The 24,121-nt window shown below is 43.5% G+C and overlaps 1 protein-coding gene across 5 annotated transcripts in view; it reads right to left on the bottom strand.

Moving 5' to 3' along the window:
• Positions 1–1,394: 1,394 nt before the first annotated feature.
• LOC139416394 (voltage-gated potassium channel subunit beta-2-like) overlaps positions 1,395–24,121 on the bottom strand; it is a 112,193-nt gene continuing 89,466 nt past the window's right edge. For 2 of the 5 annotated variants that reach the window (XM_071164969.1, XM_071164968.1), the window contains 9 exons: positions 23,048–23,092; positions 19,259–19,302; positions 18,942–19,028; positions 13,496–13,581; positions 13,243–13,363; positions 12,634–12,728; positions 11,501–11,621; positions 10,986–11,074; positions 4,918–5,195 (listed from right to left, as the gene is read on the bottom strand). In XM_071164969.1, coding sequence (XP_071021070.1) covers positions 5,106–5,195; positions 10,986–11,074; positions 11,501–11,621; positions 12,634–12,728; positions 13,243–13,363; positions 13,496–13,581; positions 18,942–19,028; positions 19,259–19,302; positions 23,048–23,092 — 778 coding nt within the window. In that variant the 3' untranslated portion in view covers positions 4,918–5,105. Of the gene's footprint in view, positions 5,196–10,985; positions 11,075–11,500; positions 11,622–12,633; positions 12,729–13,242; positions 13,364–13,495; positions 13,582–18,330; positions 18,376–18,941; positions 19,029–19,258; positions 19,303–23,047; positions 23,093–24,121 lie in introns of all 5 variants that reach the window. The other 3 variants (XM_071164965.1, XM_071164967.1, XM_071164966.1) reach the window with 3 other exon arrangements.

The following is a 24,121-nucleotide window of genomic DNA, read 5'->3' on the forward strand; positions in this document are numbered from 1 at the left end:
CACAGCCAACACTAGAAATAAGCACAATTTAAGAGAAACACCTGAAATGGGTTCCTTTTTCTCTGTGTATGATTCTCGCTTAGAGTGTGATTGGTGTCTGCTACAAATCTAGGATGAGCCTGCTATTACTAAGTTCTGAAACGTAAATAAAGTCTCCAAGTTTCCTGTGGAGACAGATTGGCTGTTACCTGTTGTCTTCAGTAATCAGTAATGCATTATACATGCTGGAAAGTGGCTTGTTGGTCTAGGGGTATGATTCTTACTTTGGTTGTGAGAGGTCCTGGGTTCAAATCCTGGATGAGCCCTTTAAAAAGGACCAGTCTAAGTGAAAACCTTAAACAAAATTCTCAGAATATGTCTTCACTGAAACACACACAGCCAATGCTAGATTTAAGAGAAACAGCTGAAATGGGCTCCTTTATCTCTGTGTATGATTCTCGCATAGTGTGATTGGTGTCTGCTACAGATCTCAGATGAGCCTGCTATTACGAAGGTCAGAAACGTAAATAAAGTCTTCTCATTCATAAAAATAAGATAGAAAGTGATTCGTTTGTATAGAGGAATGATTCTCTCTTCGGGTGCGAGAGGTCCTGGGTTCAGATCCCCGACGAGCCCTTTAAAAAGGACCAGTCTAAGTGAAAACCTTTAACACAAATGATTGACGATGAATGAGCTAGCTGGCTTTACACGCGCCTTATTTGTGATTGGCCAACATTTGCATATAATTAGCATTTTGTTATTTGACGTGTATTTTTTTTTTACATTCAAAGACCCAAACTGCGTCCCATACTCGATATTCTAAAGGCAGATTCATTACCTTTATAACCATTATCCATCTTGGCCTTCCGAGAAAACTTTTGAGTCTTGTATTGGAATGCTTTGTGTTTAAAGATGAAATTATCTCATTTAGCCAATGTAACCACTCACTAATGTAAACACTCTTAACCATACAACATAAAAAAGCTTGATGTTTACATTTGGACAATATGTTGTATTTGTATCAACTTTAGCTAAAGAGTAGTGTCATAGTGGGTGCCCATGCGATATATAAACAGTCACTTTTCTGTCTGGTGTACTGAAAATCTGGACACTCCATCAATCTTGGCAGCCTGTGTTGTGTTGCGAGCAAAATGTTACATAATCAAAATGTAATTTACAAGGGCCCCTTGGTCAAGAGACAACATTAGCGTTGTATTTTGATATGAATTGAAATTGAAAATGAACCATCTAATTTACAATCTGATATTTTTGTCCCTTGTTTCATCATCACTTTTTTCTCCAGATTGGATATGTTTACGACTAAATATAAACAATTCAAACCGCTTTAAGTGTCTTTGCTTTACAAACTTGATCATCTTCAATGGGAACACATTTCCACACAGTCAAGTCATGTTCTGTATGAAGTCAATACGTTTATTTTTATTTATAGTATTTATTTTAATATTTATACGTTCTCAAGCTGTAAACACAATTCACCTAAAGTCTGCTTCAATCACAATTCAGTTAGCAATGCTTGCAAAATGAACAGAAGATAAAACAAAGGCAGAAAGTGATAGCTAACAGCCATACAGTATATACAGAATTTAGATTATATACAGTACAGAAAGAATTTGTGAATCCATTATGTATTTTGATATTGCAAATGTACAAATAGCTTGCAGTTGACTATATTACAGATTCCTATGCTGCACAGTATTTGTGTGTGTAAAAAATAAGACCATTAAAATAGCTTGTCAATTAGTCCCTTTACATGAAATGCACAGTAGCGTACTCTACTTAGTTGATTATGTTTGCTCTTATCTACAACATAGTGTGTGTCTTCATAGCGTGCCTTAACTAGATGCTCGGGCTGCATTTACTTGTGTCTGACCAGCATTCCATCAATCTGGAAAGGATAGAAATGTTATATAATGTAAATTTACTTTAAAACACACCCAAAGAGAGTGATCCGTGGCTAAATAATTACTTTTCATTGGATGAGGCTCACGCATAGCTTGGGTGCCCATCTCTTTCTCCTGGCACCCAGGCTAGCTCCCACACACTCCTTTACTTAATGTTTCGAAGTGACAGTCTGATGTAGAGATGCCTTGTGCAGTAGCTCCCTGGGACTAGGTAGAACCAGGCCTGGTGACCACAAGCTCAGAGAAATGCACAAAGTCAACATCAGAGCACACAGTACGAAACATAAGAGAGCAGTGTTGGTTACTGGTATACACCCATACACTCATGAACACATGCACCCACTCACACACATATGCAACTGTACAATTTGAGCGGTTACAGTATATAACCTGTCTTTAAAATAAGATGTTTCCTATATGTTGCTCAGTCGTGAGCTTTGGTGAAAGCCCAAAAGCCTTACAGGCGAGGCCAGTTGTAATCCTTAGATACATAATTTAAGCATACGAAACATAGGTATGTTACATGTAAAACATAAGTATACAACTTTAAAAAAGCTGAAGGTTTACACTCTGACAATATGCTGTATTTGTATCAACATTAGCTAAAGAGTAGTGTTATAGTGGGTGCCCATGCAATATATAAACAGTCACTTTTTTTGTCTGGTGTCCTGCAAATCTGGACACCCCATAAATCTTGCAGGCCTATGTTGTGCTGAACTACGGGCTAAGTTATCCTGGAAGCACATCCATCAGCCTACCTTAAACTAACATCAGACCTAATGCTCAAGTTCCAGTCATTTCAGACCCAGTCATTTATTTCAGTAACTGGTTGGACAGCAGAGTTGATGTGGGCCAACTATCTCAGTGTCACAACTCCAATGGGTATAGATACTTATGCAAACTGGAGGGTAAGGTGTTACAAAATTGTATTTACTGTAGACTTCACTGTCTTGTTACTAAATGGTATCATACCATCGACCATCCATTGCCATAGTTAGAGCATGTCGTTATAATGGCAAGTTATCTTGCCAAATTGAAATTACATTATCAAATCAAAATATATAGCTCAAAATATTAAGGTGAAGCATGGATCAGGTTTTAATACCAATTGTAGACAGGATGGGTGTTTTCTCAGACAAGAAATAACATCAATGCTGCCATTGATGTTTTATGACCTGAAGGTGGCGCCAAAGACCCAACAAAGATACTCCTGAGGTTTACAGCATTGACTTTGACTGAGACATGTCCCTCTCTCTCTTTTTCTCTCTTTCTATCTCTATCTCATTTAGAATGAGATACAACCGGTGTGTCTAGGTCACAAATGCTTTTGAACAATGTTTAGAATAGGGACACAACATCATTAGGCAGTAAATGCAACATTGCAAACACAGAAAATACTATGTTTGCAACTGTGTTTCCCAAATATCATGTTCCCACATCTTCAATGACAAAGGAAAGGAGACTAGGCTGCATGAAAGCATTCCAAAATGAATCTCAAGCGACGTTGAGACTGAAATCAAAACTAACCACAGTCACTCTGACTGGCAGAAACCACTTAGATGCCTTGAGTGTTATACAGTACAGTAATGTGTGTTGGGGTGTTCTCTTTGGCTTTAGACGAGTGAACATGTCTCTTGTCCAACTACAGCAGTGACCACGACCAGGTGAAGTGAGCTCACGCACACACACACACACACACACACACACACTAATATAACTGCCCATTGTCTGCTCACAGAAAGCATTTATGAAACTGGAACATTACACTTTAATCAAACATATTTTTTTTTTCGGGAAGGGAGAAGTAGTTTGTGGTGGTGCCAGTTTGTTCTGTTTTGTGTTACATAACTTCATAACACAGGAAGCTGTTTTATCGAGCACTCTGGGAAAATTGCATGACCAATCCCGGGACCCTGTCTTCTGCGATACAGAGAGTAAAAAGTTAAAAACACTTAACCTGATCCAGTCACAATAGGATGTGACAGAGTTTTGAGGCAAGGGGTTTTCTCACTGAGTGCTCTCTGAAAAGCCATTACTGTACACGGCTGGGAGGGCTGCCCTCTTCACACTGATGCAGAGGGAGGGAGTGTGTGTGTAAAGGTATATAAGTGAAGAAATCCCATTAATAGGATAGACACTGCCATTCGGTAGGCTTACAACAACAAAAAACACACAGACTGGCAGATGTACAGTCTTGTAGCTAGGTGAAATTCAGAAATAACTCATAATGGTTCAGTCTGTAAACTGAAGAAAGAGTGGGTGCAGGCAAGATCTCAACTTTTTGCCATTTGAAAAGATGGCAGCCCAAGTTGGGTGTGGTTTAACCATACTAACTATTTAAGTGTTCAATGTCCTTTTTCAACTCATCATCAGAGTAGTGGGACACATGCCTTTTATATCAGATACAGAATCATGTCCACTCATCATTCTATTTCTATTATCTACGCATGGAATAGTATCAGCTTTGGTAATCTCAACAAATGTTCAGTATTAGCTATTTAAAGTTGCAATATGTAACTTTTTGGGCGACCTGACCAAATTCACATAGAAATGTGTGTTAAAGATATGTCATTCTCATTGAAAGCAAGTCTAAGAAGCGGCAGATCTGTTCTATGTGCTCCTGTTTTTAAGTTTTGTTTTGTTTTGTGTCTTACGTTCAGTTTTGCACACTAGCTTCAAACAGCTGAAAACATTGTTGGTTATGGAGAACATATTTCACAGCGGTTTAGATGTTACAGTGATTCTCTGCACTCTACTTGCTTGTTTTGTCATATATACTGAAATTAAGCGAACTATTTGAATTTTTGTGATTTTGCACAGTGCATCTTTAATGGAGTGCTGGATCCATTTATTTTATGGGACATATACAAGACAAAAACCCTTTCAAAGGTGTTCTGGATTCTGAACCTTTTCAATCAAGAATCTGTTATAGAATAAATAGTTTATGAACGAAGTGCATTTAAGGACTGTGAATGGTGAATACAATTCCTTGGATGGGAAATGTCTCCAAGTCTCCTCTAAAATCTTTGGGTTGGGAGAAAGATATATATATATATATATTTAGATACTCTGATTGACTTTCCCAAGGGGTTCAATGGCTATATATTTCCCATGGTGCCTGGTGTCTTGTTCAACTGAAGCTGGTCGCAGACGAGGAAGAAGGAAGATGCTGACCTCCGCCCAACAATGTTCCTCAGGCAGCCTCTAGGATCTGTAGTCCTTTTTACTATAGGGCTTGTTGCCTAGGATACTATCCATCTCATGAACGATGGAGGACGACAACTTTGGAAGAACCTGTGAGAGAAGGAGAATGACATAATGAACACAATGTCCCCATTGGAATTCAAATTCAATGTCACTACACATGTCATCAAATCCATGTCAACAATAGTAAACAAATCAAAGTTTATTTGTCACGTCCGCCGAATACAACAAGTGTAGTAGACCTTACAGTGAAATGCTTACTTACAGGCTCTAACCAATGGTGCAGAAAAAAAGGTATGTATGTGTGTGTGTAGGTAAGTAAAGAAATAAAACAACAGTAAAAAGACATTTGAAAAAAGAGTAGCCAGGCTATATACAGACACATGTTAGTCAGGCTTATTGAGGTAGTATGTACATGTAGGTATTGTTAAAGTGACTATGCATATATGATGAACAGAGAGTAGCAGAAGCGTAAAAAGAGGGGTTGGCGGGTGGTGGGACACAATGCAGATAGCCCGGTTAGCCAATGTGCGGGAGCACTGGTTGGTCGGGCCAATTGAGGTAGTATGTACGTGAATGTATAGTTAAAGTGACTATGCATATAAGATAAACAGAGAGTAGCAGCAGCGTAAAAGAGGGGTTGGGGAGGCACACAATGCAAATAGTCCGGGTAACCATTTGGTTACTTGTTCAGGAGTCTTATGGCTTGGGGGTAAAAACTGTTGAGAAGCCTTTTTGTCCTAGACTTGGAACTATGGTACCGCTTGAACTGCGGTAGTAGAGAGAACAGTCTATGACTGGGGTGGCTGGGGTCTTTGACAATTTTTAGGGCCTTCTTCTGACACCGCCTGATGTAGAGGTCCTGGATGGCAGGCAGCTTTGCCCCAGTTATGTACTGGGCCGTACGCACTACCCTCTGAAGTGCCTTGCGGTCTGAGGCCGAGCATTTGCCGTACCAGGCAGTGATGCAACCAGTCAGAATGCTCTCGATGTTGCAGCTGTAGAACCTTTTGAGGATCTCAGGACCCATGCCAAATTTTTTTAGTTTCCTGAGGGGGAATAGGCTTTGTAGTGCCCTCTCCACGGCTGTCTTGGTGTGTTTGGACCATTCTATTTTGTTGTTGATGTGGACACCAAGGAATTTGAAGCTCTCAACCTGCTCCACTACAGCCCCGTCGATGAGAATAGGGACGTGCTCGGTGCTCCTTTTCCTGTAGTCCACAATCATCTCCTTAGTCTTGGTTACGTTGAGGGATAGGTTGTTATTCTGGCACCACCCGGCCAGGTCTCTGACCTCCTCCCTATAGGCTGTCTCGTCGTTGTCGGTGATCAGGCACGACCCAATACCATCATTAAGTTTGCTGACAACACAGGTAGTCAGCAAACTTAATGATGGTGTTGGAGTTGTGCCTGGCCATGCAGTCGTGGGTGAACAGGGAGTATAGGAGGGGACTGAGCACGCACCCCTGGGGAGCTCCAGTGTTAAAGATCAGCGTGACAGATGTGTTCCTACCTACCCTCACCACCAGGGGGCGACCTGTCAGGAAGTCCAGGGTCCAGTTGCAGAAGGAGGTGTTTAGTCCCAGGTTCCTTAGCTTGGTGATGAGCTTTGAGGGTACTATGGTGTTGAACGCTGAGCTGTAGTCGATGAACAGCATTCATTGTCCAGGTGGGAAAAGGGCAGTGTGTAGTGCAATAGAGATTATGTCGTCTGTGGACCTGTTTGGGCGGTATGCAAATTGGAGTGGGTCTAGGGTTTCTGGGATAATGGTGTTGATGTGAGCCATTACCAGCCTTTCAAAGCACTTCATGGCTACGGACGTGAGTGCTACTGGTCTGTAGTCATTTAGGCAGGTTGCCTTTGTGTTCTTAGGCACAGGGACTATGGTGGTCTGCTTGGAGCATGTTGGTATTACAGACTCAATCAGGGAAATGTTGAAAATGTCAGTGAAGACACCTGCCAGTTGGTCAGCACATGCCCGGAGCACACGTCCTGGTAATCTGTCTGGCCACGCAGCCTTGTGTATGTTTTTTTTACGTGTGTTTTTTTGTTGTTGAATTTTTACCCCCTTTTTCTCCCCAATTTTGTGGTATCCAATTGTTAGTAGCTACTATCTTATCTCATCACTACAACTCCCGTACGGGCTCGGGAGAGACGAAGGTCGAAGGTCATGCGTCCTCCGATACACAACCCAACCAAGCCGCACTGCTTCTTAACACAGCACGCATCCAACCCGGAAGCCAGCCGCACCAATGTGTCGGAGGAAACACTGTGCACCTGGCAACCTTGGTTAGCGTGCACTGCGCCCGGCCCGCCACAGGAGTCGCTGGTGCGCGATGAGACAAGGATATCCCTACCGGCCAAACCCTCCCTAACCGGACGACGCTGGGCCAATTGTGCGTCGCCCCACGGACCTGCCGGTCGCGGCCGGTTTGGACAGAGCCTGGGTGCGAACCCAGAGTCTCTGGTGGCCCTTAACCACTGCGCCACCCGGGAGGCCCAGCCTTGTGTTTGTTGACCTGTTTAAAGGTCTTACTCACATCGGCTACGATGAGCGTGATCACACAGTCGTCCGGAACAGCGGATGCTCTCATGCATGCCTCAGTGTTGCTTGCCTCGAAGCGAGCATAGAAGTGATTTAGCTTGTCTGGTAGGCTCGTGTCACTGGGCAGCTCGCGGCTGTGCTTCCCTTTGTAGTCTGTAATAGTTTGCAAACCCTGCCACATCCGACGAGTGTCGGAGCCGGTGTAGTATGTTTCAATCTTAGCCCTGTATTGACGCTTTGCCTGTTTGATGGTTCGTCGCAGGGCATAGTGGGATTTCTTGTAAGAGTCCCGCACCTTGAAAGCGGCAGCTCTACCCTTTAGCTCAGTGCGAATGTTGCCTGTAATCCATGGCTTCTGGTTGGGGTATGTACGTACAGTCACTGTGGGGACGACGTCCTCAATGCACTTATTGATAAAGCCAGTGACTGATGTGGTGTATTCCTCAATGTCATCGGAAGAATCCCGGAACATGTTCCAGTCTGTGATAGCAAAGCAGTCCTGTAGTTTAGCATCTGCTTCATCTGACCATTTTTTTATAGACCGAGTCACTGGTGCTTCCTGCTTTCATTTTTGCTTGTAAGCAGTAATCAGGAGGATAGAGTTGTGGTTGGATTTACCAAATGGAGGGCGAGGGAGAGCTTTATACGCATCTCTGTGTGTGGAGTACAGGTGATCTAGAATTTTTTGCCCTCTGGTTGCACATTTAACATGTTGATAGAGATTTGGTAGAACTGATTTAAGTTTCCCTGCATTAAAGTCTCCGGCCACTAGGAGCGCCGCCTCTGGGTGAGTGGTTTCCTGTTTGCTTATTTCCTTATACAGCTGGCTGAGTGCTGTCTTAGTGCCGGCATCTGTCTGTGTTGGTAAATAAACAGCCACAAAAAGTATAGCTGAGAACTCTAGGCAAGTAGTGTGGTCTGCAATTTATCACAATATACTCTACCTCATGCGAGCAAAATCTAGAGACTTCCTTAGATTTCGTGCACCTGCTGTTGTTTACAAATATGCACAGACCGCCCCCCCGCCCCTCGTCTTACTGTTCTATCCTGCCGGTGCAGCGTGTATCCCGCTAGCTGAATATCCATGTCGTCATTCAGCCGCGATTCCGTGAAGCATAGGATATTACAGTTTTTGATGTCCCGTTGGTAGGATATTCGTGATCGTACCTCGTCTAGTTTATTGTCCAATGATTGTACGTTGGCGAGTAATATTGACGGTAACGGCAGCTTTCCTAGTTGCCGTCTGTGGGTCCGGACGAGGCGTCCAGCTCTTCATCCTCTGTGTTGCTTCCTTTTGCAAATAACTGGGATATCTGCCCTGTGGGGTGTTTGGAGAATATCACGTGAGTCCTGCTTGTTGTTGTTGTTGAAGAAATCTTTGTCTAATCCGAGGTGAGTGATCGCTGTCCTGATATCCAGAAGCGGGCTGTTATGTGCCTTTTACTAAGAAGTGGCTTCTCTCTGGCCACTCTACCACAAGCAAACAGGCTATTACCCCAAAGGGGAATATTTCCCAATAAGGTAAAACATTTAATTGAGCCACAATGTAAAAAACAAAACAACATCAAAATGTTCTGGAAATTAAGCAGATGTCGCAGATGTACAGTGCCTTTGGAAAGTATTCAGGCCCACATTTTGTTACGTTACAGCCTTATTCTAAATTATTATTTAAAAAAAAAAATGTGCCTCATCAATCTTCACACAATAACCTATAACGGCAAAGCAAAAACAGCTTATTTTTTACGTGCTAATTATTAATACAAATATAAAATAGAAGTGTTTCAGACCCTTTACTCAGTACTTTGTTGAAGCACCTTTCGAGACTTCTTTCGTATCACGCTACAAACTTGGAACACCTGTTTTTGCTGTTTTTCCATTCAGCTCTGCAGATCCTATCTAGCTCTGTCAGGTTGGATGGGGAGAGGTGCTACACAGCTATTTTCAGACCTCTCCAGAGATGTTAGATTGGGCTCAAGTCCGGGCTCTGGCTGGGCCACTCAAGGACATTCAGAGACTTGTCCGGAAGCCACTCCTGCATTGTCTTGGCTGTGCGCTTAGGGTTGTTGTCCTGTTGGAAGGTGAACCTTCGCCGCAGTCTGAGGTCCTGAGTGCTCTGGAGCAGGTTTTCATCAAGGCTCTCTCTGTACATTGCTCAGTTCATCTTTGCCTCGATCCTGACTAGTCTTCTAGTGCCTGCAGCTGAAAAACATCCCCACAGCATGATGCTGGCACCACCATGCTTCACCGTAGGGATGGTAACAGGCTTCCTCCCAGCGTGACGCTTGGCATTCAGGCCAGAGAATCTTGTTTCTCATAGTCTGAGAGACTTTAGGTGCCTTTTGGCAAACTGTAAGCGGGCTGTCATGTGCCTTTTACTGAGAAGTGGCTTCTGTCTGGCCACTCTACCATAAAGGCCTGATTGGTGGAGTGCTGCAGAGATAGTTGACCTTCTGAAAGGTTTCCCCATCTCCACAGAGGAATTCTAGAGCTCTGTAGGAGTGACCATCAGGTTCTTGGTCACCTCCCTGACAAAGGCCCTTCTCACCCGATTGCTCAGTTTGGCCGGGCGGCCAGCTCCAGGATTAATCTTAAACATTTTCCAATTAGAATGATGAATGTGTTCTTGGGGACCTTCAATGCTGCAGAAATGTTTTGGTACCCTTTCCCAGATCTGTGCCTTGACATAATCCTGTCTCAGAGCTCTACGGACAATCCCTTCGACCTCATGGCTTGGTTTTTGCTCTGACATGCACTGTCAACTGTGGGACTTTATGTAGACAGGTGTGTGCCTTTCCAAATCATGTCCAATCAATTGAATTTACCACAGGTGGACTCCAATAAAGTTGTAGAAACATCTCAAGGATGATCAATGGAAACAGGATGTACCTGAGCTCAATTTCAAGTCTCATAGCAAAGGGGAGGAATACTTGTGTAAATTAGGTATTTCAGTTTCTAAAAAACGGTTTTCTCTTTGTCATTACGGGGTATTGTGTGTGTAAGACTGTAATGTAACAAAATGTGGAACAGTTGAAGGGGTCTGAATTTTTTCCCAAGGTACTGTATTTACCACTTAGAGGCAATGCTCGTTTAGAAGGTATTTCTCAGTGTGTGGAGAGAGAGGGAGAGCATGTGTATGTGGTATGTGAGTAAGTATCCATAAGTATGTGTGAATGTGAGTTCTTGCACACCTGGGTTCACGCCCATTGTGTGTGTGTGTGTGTGTGTGTGTGAAAGAGAGAGAGATCATGTGTATGTGAGCAAGCATGCATAAGTACAGTATATGTGAATGTGAGTACTTGTGTGGATGTGTGTGTGTGGAGTATTCACTTCTGACCTGTATTGCTGCTAGATTCTCCATCAGTTGGTCTGTGCTGGAGGCCCCCAGTAGCACAGAGCTCACCCCTTCATTCCTCAGGCACCATGCTGTGGGAGGGAACAACCACACAGGAAAATGAACAATGTGTGTGTGGAAGCACAAAACACAGTGAAAGACTGAAGAAACACACACACATCCAGTGCAACTAAGTGACTTCAGGTGACCACAAAGACTCATTCTCAGGCACTGTGGCGTTAAGCTGAAACAACACAACAAAGATTTGACTACCAGGGACTTGACCAACCTCCCACTTGAGGTCCTACTAGACAGACAGACTATGGACGACAGTTAGCTCATTTGCTAACTCTGGTAATTTGACATTGTTGTGATAGATTGCATAAGTCAGACTGACTGACGGACAGACTGCTTTAATGACTGACTAACACGTTGGAGCTCAAAAGACACAGACAGACGGATGGCTGGACAGGACAGGCAGACAGACAGAAAAAGAGAGAGCGGCAGGTGTGTGTTACCGATGGCGAGCTGGGGCAGGGTGCAGCCCAGTCGCTCGGCAATGGCCTGCAGCTCTTTCAGCTTCGCCTGCTGACGGCGCCCCTCCTCACTCAGGATCTTGTCCTTCATCCACTGGTAGCCCTGTCACAGCACAGTACACACACGCATGCATGCGTGCGAACACACACACACACACACACACACACACACACACACACACACACACACACACACACACACACACACACACACACACACACACACACACACACACACACACACACACACACACACACACACACACACACACACACACACTCTCGCTCAGGACTACTGTATCCAGAAACCTCTGGGGTGCAGAGATGCCTTTCTGTGAATGGCTGAAAGTTATACATTTATCACACATAACGCATCCAGTGTGTGTGGATCTCTCACCAGTGGCAGAGCAGATGTCTGCAATGTGAGTGAACTACACAGAGACTGTAACTGACTGCCTCTGGTTATCGCACACACACAGCTAGCTACCTGTCCCCTCTGTCTAAGACCTTGGTTCTGTGCTTCCACATTTGTGTGCTTGAGTGGACTTAAATAGCCTGTTTCCACCAGTGGAGTGTATGACATAGGAAATCAGTGGCATAGATCCCTTCATTGGAGGATTATTAAGCCAAAGATATCACTGAACAAGAGCAGGAGAGCTATAGACAGCATGGTACATCATACATACTGTAGAAAGAGCACTGTGTGTGTGTGTGTGTGTGTGTGTGTGTGTGTGTGTGTGTGTGTGTGTGTGTGTGTGTGTGTGTGTGTGTGTGTGTGTGTGTGTGTGTGTGTGTGTGTGTGTGTGTGAGGTGTGTGCATTTGTGCGTAGGTGTGTAGAATCTCCAAGGAATGTTCAACTGAAGCTGGCTGACCCATATACACCGAATGGCTTTCCTGACACTCTCAAAGTCTCTAATCCTCAATTGACACGCATTAGTTCAGAGGAACGTCCTACAACAATGTACTATCAGGATAAACTGTTGTTAGCAGAAAGGAAGGTGGCAGAGTGGCAGGACTAGAAAACAACACCAACTACAACCACAAGCAAAGGGGTGTGACAGATGTGGGCTGGAGAGGATAAGGCATCAGTCACTCGTCAAGGGTCAAAGGTTACCTTTAGTGAGGCCCGTGAGTACGGGGGTACCCCACTATCGTACTTCCCTGAGATGATCCCGCACGCCAGCGGAGACCAAGTCATGGCACCCACACCTGCACAGAGACATCGGGATCATATTCATTAGTGCACACCATAGCAAAACGTTTTGCAACGGAAACCGAAAACAAGTGTTTCTTATTGGACAAGTTCAGGTAGGCCCTCTATGTTTCAGTCCGTTTTCTTCCATTTGGTGCCTAATGAATACCCAGCTTTACCGCCATTATGACTTCCATGCCTTGGTCTTTATGTGCCTTGACAAGCTACTTGGACTGAGAGCATCTCCTAAGAGTGATTCATTCAAAATACAAATAGTGTATATTAGCTACATTACAATTATCACAACTTTTGGCTAGCATTAGCCACATTACCAAACATGAATAGCAGCACATGGAGTATGTTTGTGGCACAAATGGCAGACCTCAGCTCTTTCAGGATCGACCCTTATTAAACGCTGGAACAATAGAGATGGAAAGAGGGCACACATCTTTTATCGTTGTACTAAGTGCATCCTCTATCCACCTTTATGGGTCAAACCGAAGGGAGGCAGACGGTTGCTGTGTAACTTACCTATTTTGTGGAAGAGCTCGGGAAGCTGCACCTCCACCTTCTCCCTCTGGAACATGTGGTACTCCGCCTGCTCACATATAGGGGGTATCAGGTTGAACTGCCTGGCCACTGAGTACGCCTCCTATAGGACAGACAACGAACAGCAGCAAACAGGCTTAGGGACGAGCAATGTAATATCGTAACAATACAGTGATGGGAATAAGTCATTGATTATTTTGTGGTTTATTCGCGTTTCAACCGTTTTCCAACTCACCATGATCTCCATGGAGCTCCAGCGCGACGTTCCCCAGTACATGGCCATACCCTGGTTGATCACATGGGTCATTGCCCGCACCGTCTCTGCCAATCAAAAGACACCATTCACCCATTGGCCCCGACATTGGAGAAGAGCAGGGGTGGGAACAGGTGAGATTAAGAGAGAGGGTGGAAAGGTATTGAGGAGAGGGATGTACGAGAATTGAAAGAGAAAGAGGAGATAGAAGGAAAGTCCACGTAGAATTTTGGACAAAGGGTAAAAGCACAAAGGAGCTACCTGGTTAATGTATACATCAGTTTAAATAATGAGCAATGAAACATATGGGGAGAGAAGGATACTATGTAATTCCTTTTTTGGAGTCAATTGACACATTGATTTGACTTGATTTGTTTTGATTTGACACACAAAGGTATTTATGCGTTGAGTTTTGACAGTCACAAATCAGGCAGTCAAATACCAATTTTATCTGGGCAAAACAACACTATTCATGCCAGAGTCAAAATAGCAGTAGGGTCAATCCAAAACCCAGAGTTTTCTTCAAAGCTTTTCATGCTACTTTTATATAAGAAACATTACATTTTAAAAGCAGGCTGTTTTAAAAGCATGTTTTAAAGAGAACAGCTCTGTGCAAAAAAAATACTGTAAATCTCATAATCTAGCAGCACAATTTAATTTTAAACATGTCAGATAATGAGATTTTCAGTATTTTATGTTTCCCCTATTACTATGTAATTACAGTTATAACTGAAGTAACAACATAGTAATTACATAGGTGTTATACTGTAACTATATGTAATAAGGTTGTAGCGCTATCAGTTATTACACAATTGGAACAGGGAATGTATAATTACACATCCAATTGCTGAAGATTCTGTTAAATGTTTTTACACATTTTCTTGTTCCACTATGTAACTGTTTTATAATTACACGTTTGAAAGACAACTGTGAATTACTTAATAACTCGACCCAAAATTTGACATTGTTACATGTTACAAGGCGCCACTAACCTTGAGATTCATTCAACTCAGTCAATTTTTTCATTCTACAAACACATTTCATACAAGCACTAGCTCAGCCCCGGGATTAAACTCTAGTTTAGTTTCACGTCAAGTCAAACAGCAATTACCTAAAGTGCCGTCAGAAATTATTCCCACCCCTTGACTTTTTCCACATGTTGTTGTGATACAGCCTGAATTAAAAATGGATTCAATTGAGATTGTGTGTCACTGACCTACACACAATGTCAAAGTGGAATTATTTTTTTAGACATTTTTAGAAATGAATATAAAATGAAAAGCTGAAATGTCTTGAGTAAATAAGTATTCAACCCCTTTGTTATGGCAAGCCTAAAGTACAAATTAGCTTATTAAGTCGCATAATAAGTTGCATGTACTCACTCTGTGTGCATTAACAGTGTTTAAATGACTACCCCATCCTATTCCCCCCACACACACAATTATTTCGAAGGTCCCTCAGTCAAGTGGCGAAATTCAAAAACAGATTCAACCAGAAAGGCCAGGGAGGTTTTTCCAATGCCTCGCAAAGAAGGACACCTATTGGTAAATGGGTAAAAGTTTTATAAAAAGCAGACATTGAATATCCCTTTGAGCAGGTTATTATATACACTTTAGATGGTGTATCAATGCACTCAATCAGTACAAAGATACAGGCAACCTTGCTGGATCGAATCCCAGAGCTGACAAGGTTCAAATCTACCGATACCAAAACAACTTTCAAACGTGTAGGCTCACCATCTGCAGTGCACTTGAAAGAACTTTTCACACTACAACCATACTTGCATAAATCCCAATGCATGTCAATGGCCATAGACTTTAATGGTAAAAAATGTAGCCCTTAACTAGTCTTCAACCGTTTAAGCAAGAAACGCCATTCAAACTTTAAAATGTGCAGACTGGTCTGGAATAGGTTGCTTGTATTCAGCGTTTTGATACCATGTATACTTTCTGAACTATTGCTGTTTAATGGTGGTACCTAGGCTTAAATGGGAAGTATTTGGATTCGCCAATACTCTTGAGCCGTTAAATATACCAACACCAAAGCAACTTTAAAACGTGCAGATTGCCAATGGTACTGTTGCTTGAAGAAAACGTTTTGATACTAATTATACTGCAACCATATTTGCATAAACCCAAATATATTTTAGGGGCTATAGACTTTAATGGAAGAAATACCGGTCGCTGCTAGTTTTCAATGGTTTAAGCTAGAAACGCCATTCAAACTCAAAAACGTTGACACCATTCTGGAATAGTGTGCTTGAATAATACAATTTATACTATTTGAACTGTAACCATTTTAAATGTCCATAAAAGCTTTAAAGGCCTTAAAGCGAAGAATTTGGATTAGCCAACATTAATTCATAGGAAAAAAATACTATAAATAGACATCCTAAAGAATACATTTCAATACTAATTGAACCGTTAACGTCACAAACACCAAACCAAATACTGACATGTACAGACTGACTCAACTTAGATTGCATGTAAAAAGATTGTTGATGCTCTTTGTGCTTTTGGAACTATAACAGTTTTATATTTGCATAAAAGCTCCATAGACTTCAAAGGCAACATTTGGATTCACCACTGCTCTTGAGTCATTTCAGCTACAAACACCACCCCAATGTTGACATGTGGAGACAGACTCAACATAGATGGCTTCAACACCGTTTTCTGATGCCATTCATATTTTATAAACCATGAAGCTTGTCTTATCCCCATTTATTTCAATGGAGGAATTCAGGCTTCAACATTCTAAACTGAAATAACTGGCACAAAACTTACAGAATGTTCCAACTAAAACATCGACAGCTTAAAAATATATGATATGACTTATAAGGATATAGTACTCTAGGCTACTATACTAGCCCACTATAACCCACTATAATAGCTCCACACCTACAAACCTCTCCAAAATAGGTCACTATAGCTAACACAGCCTATGAAAACACTATTACTACCATTACTTCTACTACCACCATCACTACTGCCATCACTACCACTAATACTACTATTTCACAACCATAAAGAATTCAAGACTAGCAAGCACACCACATTTACTTCAGTAAATGTCCTTTCATAGTTGATATTGATTATTGAACTGCAATGTTGTGGGAGCTAGCACACAAGCATTTCACTGCACCTTTTCTACCTGCTGTAAAATGTTATTTTATTTTATTTGAGATATAACGCTGACATATGGAGAGAGGAGACGAGAAAAAAACTAGCCCGTTTTAAAATGATGTGTTTTAGAACAGCTGACTAAAGATGCGCATTCAGATTTAAAAAAAACTCTGAGACAGTTACCACTTGTTGTAGCAAACAAGTATCATGAAAATACATGCACCAGAAATAGGGCACACTTTGTAACTTGTCAGAGATATAACAGCAAGCTAGGCTAGCTAGAGCAAAATAGTTGGCTAGCTGTCTGCTTGGCTAGCTACCTACCTGCTTGGCTAACACAGAATGTCAACATACTGTTTTCTGATTGGCTAAACGGACCAGTCTCGTCTCAAGTCTTTAGCTAAGTTTTGACAGGTTGAATTCTGTAAACTCCAGCAGCCAAAATTAGACATTCTAAAACTAGACCATTCAGATCAAGCAAACTTTTTTCTAAAACTGCATAAAAACGTCTTGTCTCGGCTGTTATATCTGTACAGGCTTTAACTGTTGTAAAGAGATTTGTGAATAAGGCTTCAGTGGCTCCAAAACCATCATCTAGCCTGGGGGTATGCATTCTTTCCCTCCTATGGCACATATGGGTGCACGTTTTTGTTCCACCCAAGTATAAAACCTATTCCACCCATTAATTAGTATTTAATCAAGACTCTGATTAGTATAATTGGGTTACTGCTTGGCTGGAACAAAGCCCTGATGGGTTGCATGCTCAGGCAAGAGAGAGACACTGCAGTCAAGACAGCGTTCACAATGGAGGCCGCAGCAGCACCGGCAGCGGCCATCTGGCAAAATAAAAGGAAACCAAGCCAGTCGTATGAGAAATGGGAGGGATGAGTGATGCTAACGACAACAGTAATGGTCAGGAGTGGTTTGGTATGGGGCTTTCACAATGTTTTATGACTAGTGTAATGGTACATGTGGCTTGGTACACCTCATATCCTGATTTTCTTTCTATATGGTATGGAACTCCACATAATTGCCTTCATCTGGCATAAGTTACAGTTGGAGAGAGCGAGAGAGAAAAGAAACAGAGAGAGAAATTGAAAGACACCCAACTGAGTAAATCAAAGGATTCTGGAAGGATTACATCATATTTTGGTTACAATTGTCAGTCGGGGAGAGAATGGACATCATTAAGTGTCATTTCTTCCAACAACAAAAAGTGGAAATTGCCTTTTCAAGACGACTGAAACTGCCCACATTGGCATTATTGGCATTATGAGCCCAGAAACAGTTTATTTATTTCTGTCAACTAAACATATCGGTTATACTCATGAATTAATGGTGAAAACATGAGGGAAAAAAAGCTTTGAAGTGAAAATGAGAAAGGAAACAAGTTACGGATTTTTTGTTTTTTTTACAATGATTGAGGGATCCATGAAATTCTGTGAATTTCTCCAAAATGTACTTACAAGATGTAACGTTATCAAATATGAATCAAACACTCAATCAATCTACTACAGTAGACCACCCTTTTGTGCTAGCACTACGAAAAGTCCAACATTTTATGGATTTAAAGGGGGTTTTGAATGGTAGGAAAACAGAGGGAGGACTACTTTTATCAAGTCACTGCCATAAAATGCCTTTCGTTTAAAGGGGTGTTTGATTGAACACTTTGTTTTGACTAAGGGTACCATGTACCTTCTATGATGAATGTCTTGGACTTTGAGGTGTGAAATGGGTCTCCTGGTGACAAAAACAAAGAGAGTGAAGACGCTGACCAGTCTGTGAATGAATGACATCTGGAAGTATACATAAGGGCCTGCCGGGTGGGAGCCACAGCCCAAGACAGCGAGCCCCATCATGCACTGACTGAGCTCAAGTTCAAAGTTCACAATGCTTTACTGACCATTTCAATCAGTGACAGGAATAGAAATGTGTCATCCATTGCCCATGCCCCTGTTCGGTAGGTTTGGGTTTAGACAATCATATATTACTGCAGTTGGTATGCAAAGAGGATGTTTGAGCTGTCAACTGTGTCCTATCTCTACATCTAGGATTCGAAAAACTTATGTACCCAATAAAAGTAAATGTAACCTTAAGGTCCAAACCATAGAGCCATTTATCTGTCTGTAGATAATATGTACGAATGAGACTCTAGCCTGACCGAACATTATTACTGCACTGCTGCACCACTGGATGCAAGGTGGTCTGTTTATGACATGAATATGTCACGGTGCAGCAGATACGCAGCACTGAACATACCACAGATGAATGTAAACAAACAGCATTCAAAGAAGAGTGCTGCCTACCTTCCATAGGTGTGTTGGGGTCTGGTCTGTTTGCGAAAACGACATCCACATACTCTAGCTGCAGTCGGTCTAGCGATGCCCTTAGTCCTGCATTATATAGGGCAAAGACCATCAAGATAACGGTAATACTTTACATTAAAGCCAGAATCCTGTTTGTTTTTAATGCTCTCATTTATGCACTGTATATACAGGATGTACTGAATGTAGTGAATGACTGGATTGGATCCAAATGTCATATTGATATCCTGCAAGTATATAGGCTACCACACTGTACATGTAATAATAACTCCGTATAAAAGTGGCTTAAAATGGCTTACCTTCGATGATATGTTTTCTGGACAACCCTCTTTCTGTTTCTGCTCTGATAAGCAAACAACAAATGCCCTTGTCAGGATATAAAATCATGACGTTTAACAACTCCGTGCTACAATTCACAGTTTCACATGTCATACTGTAACTGATACAGTACAGATGTTCACTGTATTCAATCCATATTGGTGGGTTGAATGTGAGACATAGAGATAGATAGAGGGCACACTTGACACACAGCATGTTTTAGCAGGTGCAGCAGGTGCCCTCTATCCATCTCTATGATGCAAGACAGAAACGTACTAAAGTTGAATTGGTGCCTCCTGTCAGTGCTAGGCAAGACCATTAAAGCAGCAATTCTTAATTAAAACATTGACTAAGTGTTCTCCCTGCAACTGTTTCAGTAAAACCTGAGGGATGGGCTGGAGAAATCTAACCACTTTCAAATCAATAGACCACGCTATGGATGCAAGGACTGACTATCCATGTTATCAAAATTATAGTTTTATCCATGTTTTTAGGCTATACAGTGGTTGTTTACATTTACTTAATTTTTTTTTATTTTTTTACAAACATTCAAGTGAAACAAGCTTATATTTTGAGTTCTGATGGGGTACGACAGTTGAACCAAGCTCTTGTCAAGCCCTGATCTGTTTCACCTGACCATGTGCTTGTCTCCACCCCCTCGTCCATCTTCCCCACTTATCCTCTGGGTATTTATACCTGTGTTTTCTGTCTGTACGTGCCAGTTTGTCTTGTTTGTCAAGCTTAGCAGCCTTTGTCCTGTCAGCTACTGTCTTTTCCCAGCCTCTCTTTTTCTCATTTTTGATCCTTGCCTGTCCTGACCCTGTACCCACCCGCCTGACCACTCTGCCTGTCCCTGAGCCTGCCTGCCATCTTGTACCTTTGCTCCTACGCTGGATTATCGACCCCTGCCTGCCTTGACCTGTCGTTTGCCTGCCTTTGTTGTTACAATAAACATTGTTACTTCACACAGTCTGCATTTGGGTCTTACCTTGATACCTGATAGTACAAACTGGCCATGACTGACCCAGTAGACTTGGTCCAGCTCTGCAACGCCATCTCCTCCGAAGGAGCCACCATTGGTAGGCACGAGGAGTTGCTTTGTGGTCTGATGGAAGGATTCCAGGCCGTGGCTGAACGATACGACCTAGTCTTGGACGCATTGCGGGAGAAATTCCGTGGGTTGCCTACTAGGCAGCCTACCACAACAGTAACCCCCCAGCCCCTCTAACTCGGCTGGTAGCAGCGCCGTCACCCCGGTTTCCCGGGAACCCCGCTAACCTCCCCCGGAGCGCTACGATAGAGATTCCAGAACCTGCCGGGCCTTTCTCTCCCAGTGCTCCCTCGTTTGAGCTACAGCCTTCTTCGTTCCCCTCAGACCACTCGAATGTAGCGTACATTATTACGCTGATGTCCGGGAGGGCACTTCCCTGGGCCACGGCGGTGTTGGAGAAACAATCCGCCATCTGCCTCAGTCTGGAGGTATTTGTGGCAGAGGTGAGAAAAGTTTGAGGCTCCGTTGTCCGGGAGAGAGGCTGCCCGGAAGTTCTCCAGCTTCGGCAGGACACCCTCAGTGTTGCAGACTATGCGATGGAGTTCCGCATGCTAGCAGCGGAGGGTACCTGGAACCACTGTTCGACAAGTTCCCATATTATCGGAAGAGATAAAGGATGAGCTGGAAGCCCGAGAACTACCAACAGATCTCGACTCACTCATCGCTTTAATCATCCGGATTGATGGTCGGCTACAGGAACGTAGAGGTCCGATTGCGGAAGAGGTACGATTGCAGTCCCAATCACTCACACAGGGATCCCACCTTGCAGCTGATGAACTCTGGAAGTCCCCGTTGTCTACGTCCCCGAGAGGATCCGAGCCTACCCGAGTCCCTCCAAGAGCCTCCGGAGACTGCCGATTCACCTCTTCCCGAGCTGATGCAGCTCGGCAGGTCTAGGCTGTCTCCAGCCGAAAGCGTACGCAGACTTGTGACCTAGAGTTGTCTGTATTGCGGTACTGCCGGTCATTTTGTGTCTACCTGTCCCTTCAAGAGACCTAGCTCATCTGTTGGAGTGAGTACACTAGTGGGTCTTAAAGATAATTGTTCTTCTCTCCTTACTCGCCCCCCTCTCCATGCCACCCTGTTGTGGGGCGACCAGTCCAAGTCTCTCCAGGTACTCATCAACTCAGGGGCCGATGTGAGTCTCATGGACGTTGCCCTGGCGTCCGACCTGGGTATCCCCACTCAACCCCTCTCCATTCCCATGGGTGTTAGGGCGCTGGACGAGCGCTCTATAGGCCAGGTCACCCACCAAACCACTCCATCAACCTACGAGTGTCGGGGAACCACAGCGAGACGATACAATTTCTGCTAGTTCCCATGGTATTGGGATTCTCTTGGCTCCAGGTAGCACAATCTCTCAATTGACTGGGCTACTGGTGCCACCGTGGGCTGGAGCCCGTCCTGCCACACTCATTGCCTGAAGTCAGCTCTGCCTGCCCCGGGACGTCTTCCCGTCTTCCTCCGTGAGGGGTTTAGTAAGTTCCGGGCCACTTCGCTTCCACAGCACCAACCGGTATCCAAGAAGTTCAAGCCTGAGGCGCTGGCACGTCGCTATAGTGCCGCGGCTACACCCCCGGAAGCCGAGACCTTTCCCCCCGCTCCAAGATCATTAGCCCCTCTGTTGTTCATCCTCTGTTGCTCCGTACCCTCTGTATTTGTCCTACCTTTTCTGTGTCTAGAGTCAAAACCATGTCTGACTCCCCCTTGTTTTCTGTTTCTAGGCCCATCCCTCTCCCCGTGTCATCGATGGCCAGCCAGCGTACACGGTGAGACGCCTCCTGAGGGTTTGACCACGGGGGCAGTGGTTTCCAGAACCTGGTTGACTGGGAGGGTTATGGCCCGGAGGAGAGGTGCTTGGTTCCCGCTAAAGACATCCTGGACCCTTCCATTATCGCCGACTTTCCCCGCCGGCACCACAGTCAACCAAGTATCCGCCCAGGTGGAACACCATGTGGCATCCCTAGAGGGAGGGGTGTACTGTCACGCCCTGATATGTTTCACCTATCTTTGTACTTGTCTCCACCCCCTCCAGGTGTCGCCCATCTTCCCCACTTATCCTCTGGGAATTTATACCTGTGTTTTCTGTCTGTCTGTGCCAGTTCATCTTGTTTGTCCTGTCAGCTATTGTCTTTTCTCAGCCTCTCTTTTTCTTGTCCCCCTGGCGTTTGACCCTTGCCTGTCCTGACCTTGTACCCACCTGCCTGTCCCTGACTGTAAGCCTGCCCGCCGTCCTGTACCTTTGCTCCACCTCTGGATTACCGAACTCTGCCTGTCCCTGACCCTGAGCCTGCCTGTCATCCTGTACCTTTGCTCCTACTCTGGATTATCGACCCCTGTCAGCCTTGACCTGTCATTTGCCTGCCCCTGCTGTTACAATAAACATTGTTACTTCACATAGTCTACACTTGGGTCTTACCTTGATACCTGATACTCATGAGGCATTTATATGTTATATTCTTCAAGAATCAGTGGGTACATATCATTCATTTATTTATAAGCAGCTACTAATGAATGCCCTTTTAATTGATCCTCAGTGAAAGGGCATTCTCATAGGAGGGGATCGACCCCGTTTCCTCATAGGAAAACAATTAAGAGTCATACAGCCTCAATACTGCCTCTAACACACACACGCGCACACACACACACACACACACACACACACACACACACACACACACACATAAAGAAAAAGGTTTTTAAAAAGTGTAATACGTACTTTCCTCCCCAGAATATCTTGGTGGTGATGACCAAAGTAGAGCGCCTGTAAGGAGAGAGAAGTGTATGAGGGAAAGGTGCATGGTGAGCATTCTGACTTGAAAATGGGAGATCCAGTGCATTATGTTATAATTCTTCAGAATGATTTAATTATAATTCTTCTGCACTTAAGTCCCCTTGGCCCCAATGACGATTTGACAGAAAAACAATTCATTCTGAACCTATTTCATCTGGTGTGTTATTTTTTTTACTTGCAGTAATTAATTAATAGTAATTGTTGGCTGATTATGTAACTGATTATGTAAACAAATAAAAAGCAACTAATAAATAGCACTTTTTAGGAAAACCTTGATTCCTGCTGCTGCCTCTGATGATAATCAAACAGGAGAAGGGCTGTGGGCTTTAGCAGGGTACTTCTTCAGAAGTGGGGGAGAAGCATGTTTGTTTCCCCTCAGCGATCCCATCCAATGCCATTGACTACCCGGCATACCCTGCAGGCTAGATTGCTAGCATTAAGTGCACTTCACCATTCATAAAATAACAAAAATACAGGAGTAACAAACAAGTCTGGCCACTAGCAATCTCCTCCATCTTCACTTAAAAAGAGTGAGTATAGCTGCTGAGACGGAACATTTTTGAAATTCGAGAGAGAGATTTGACAGGTGCAGCGAACTAGACAATGGTGTTCCTGTATGCTCAAGACAATGTGTTCAGTGGAATTTAAACCAATGTTTCAGTTAGTTGACCCCCCCATTTAAAAAAAAAATTCACATAAGTATTCAGATGCTTTACTCAGTACTTTGTTGAAGCACCTTTAGCAGCGATTACAGCTTCGAGTCTTCTTGGATATGACGCTCCAAGCTTGGCACACCTGTATTTGGGGAGTTTCTCCCTTCTTCTCTGCAGATCCTCTCAAGCTCTGTCAGGTTTGTTGGGGAGCGTTGATGCACAGCTATTTTCAGGTCTCTCCAGAGATGTTCGATTGGGTTCAAGTCCGGGCTCTGGCTGGGGCACTCAAGGACATTCAGAGACTTGTCCCGATGCCACTCCTGCGTTGTCTTGGCTGTGTGCTTAG

This window comes from Oncorhynchus clarkii, chromosome 9, assembly GCF_045791955.1.
Source record: "Oncorhynchus clarkii lewisi isolate Uvic-CL-2024 chromosome 9, UVic_Ocla_1.0, whole genome shotgun sequence".
Lineage (NCBI taxonomy): Eukaryota > Metazoa > Chordata > Actinopteri > Salmoniformes > Salmonidae > Oncorhynchus > Oncorhynchus clarkii.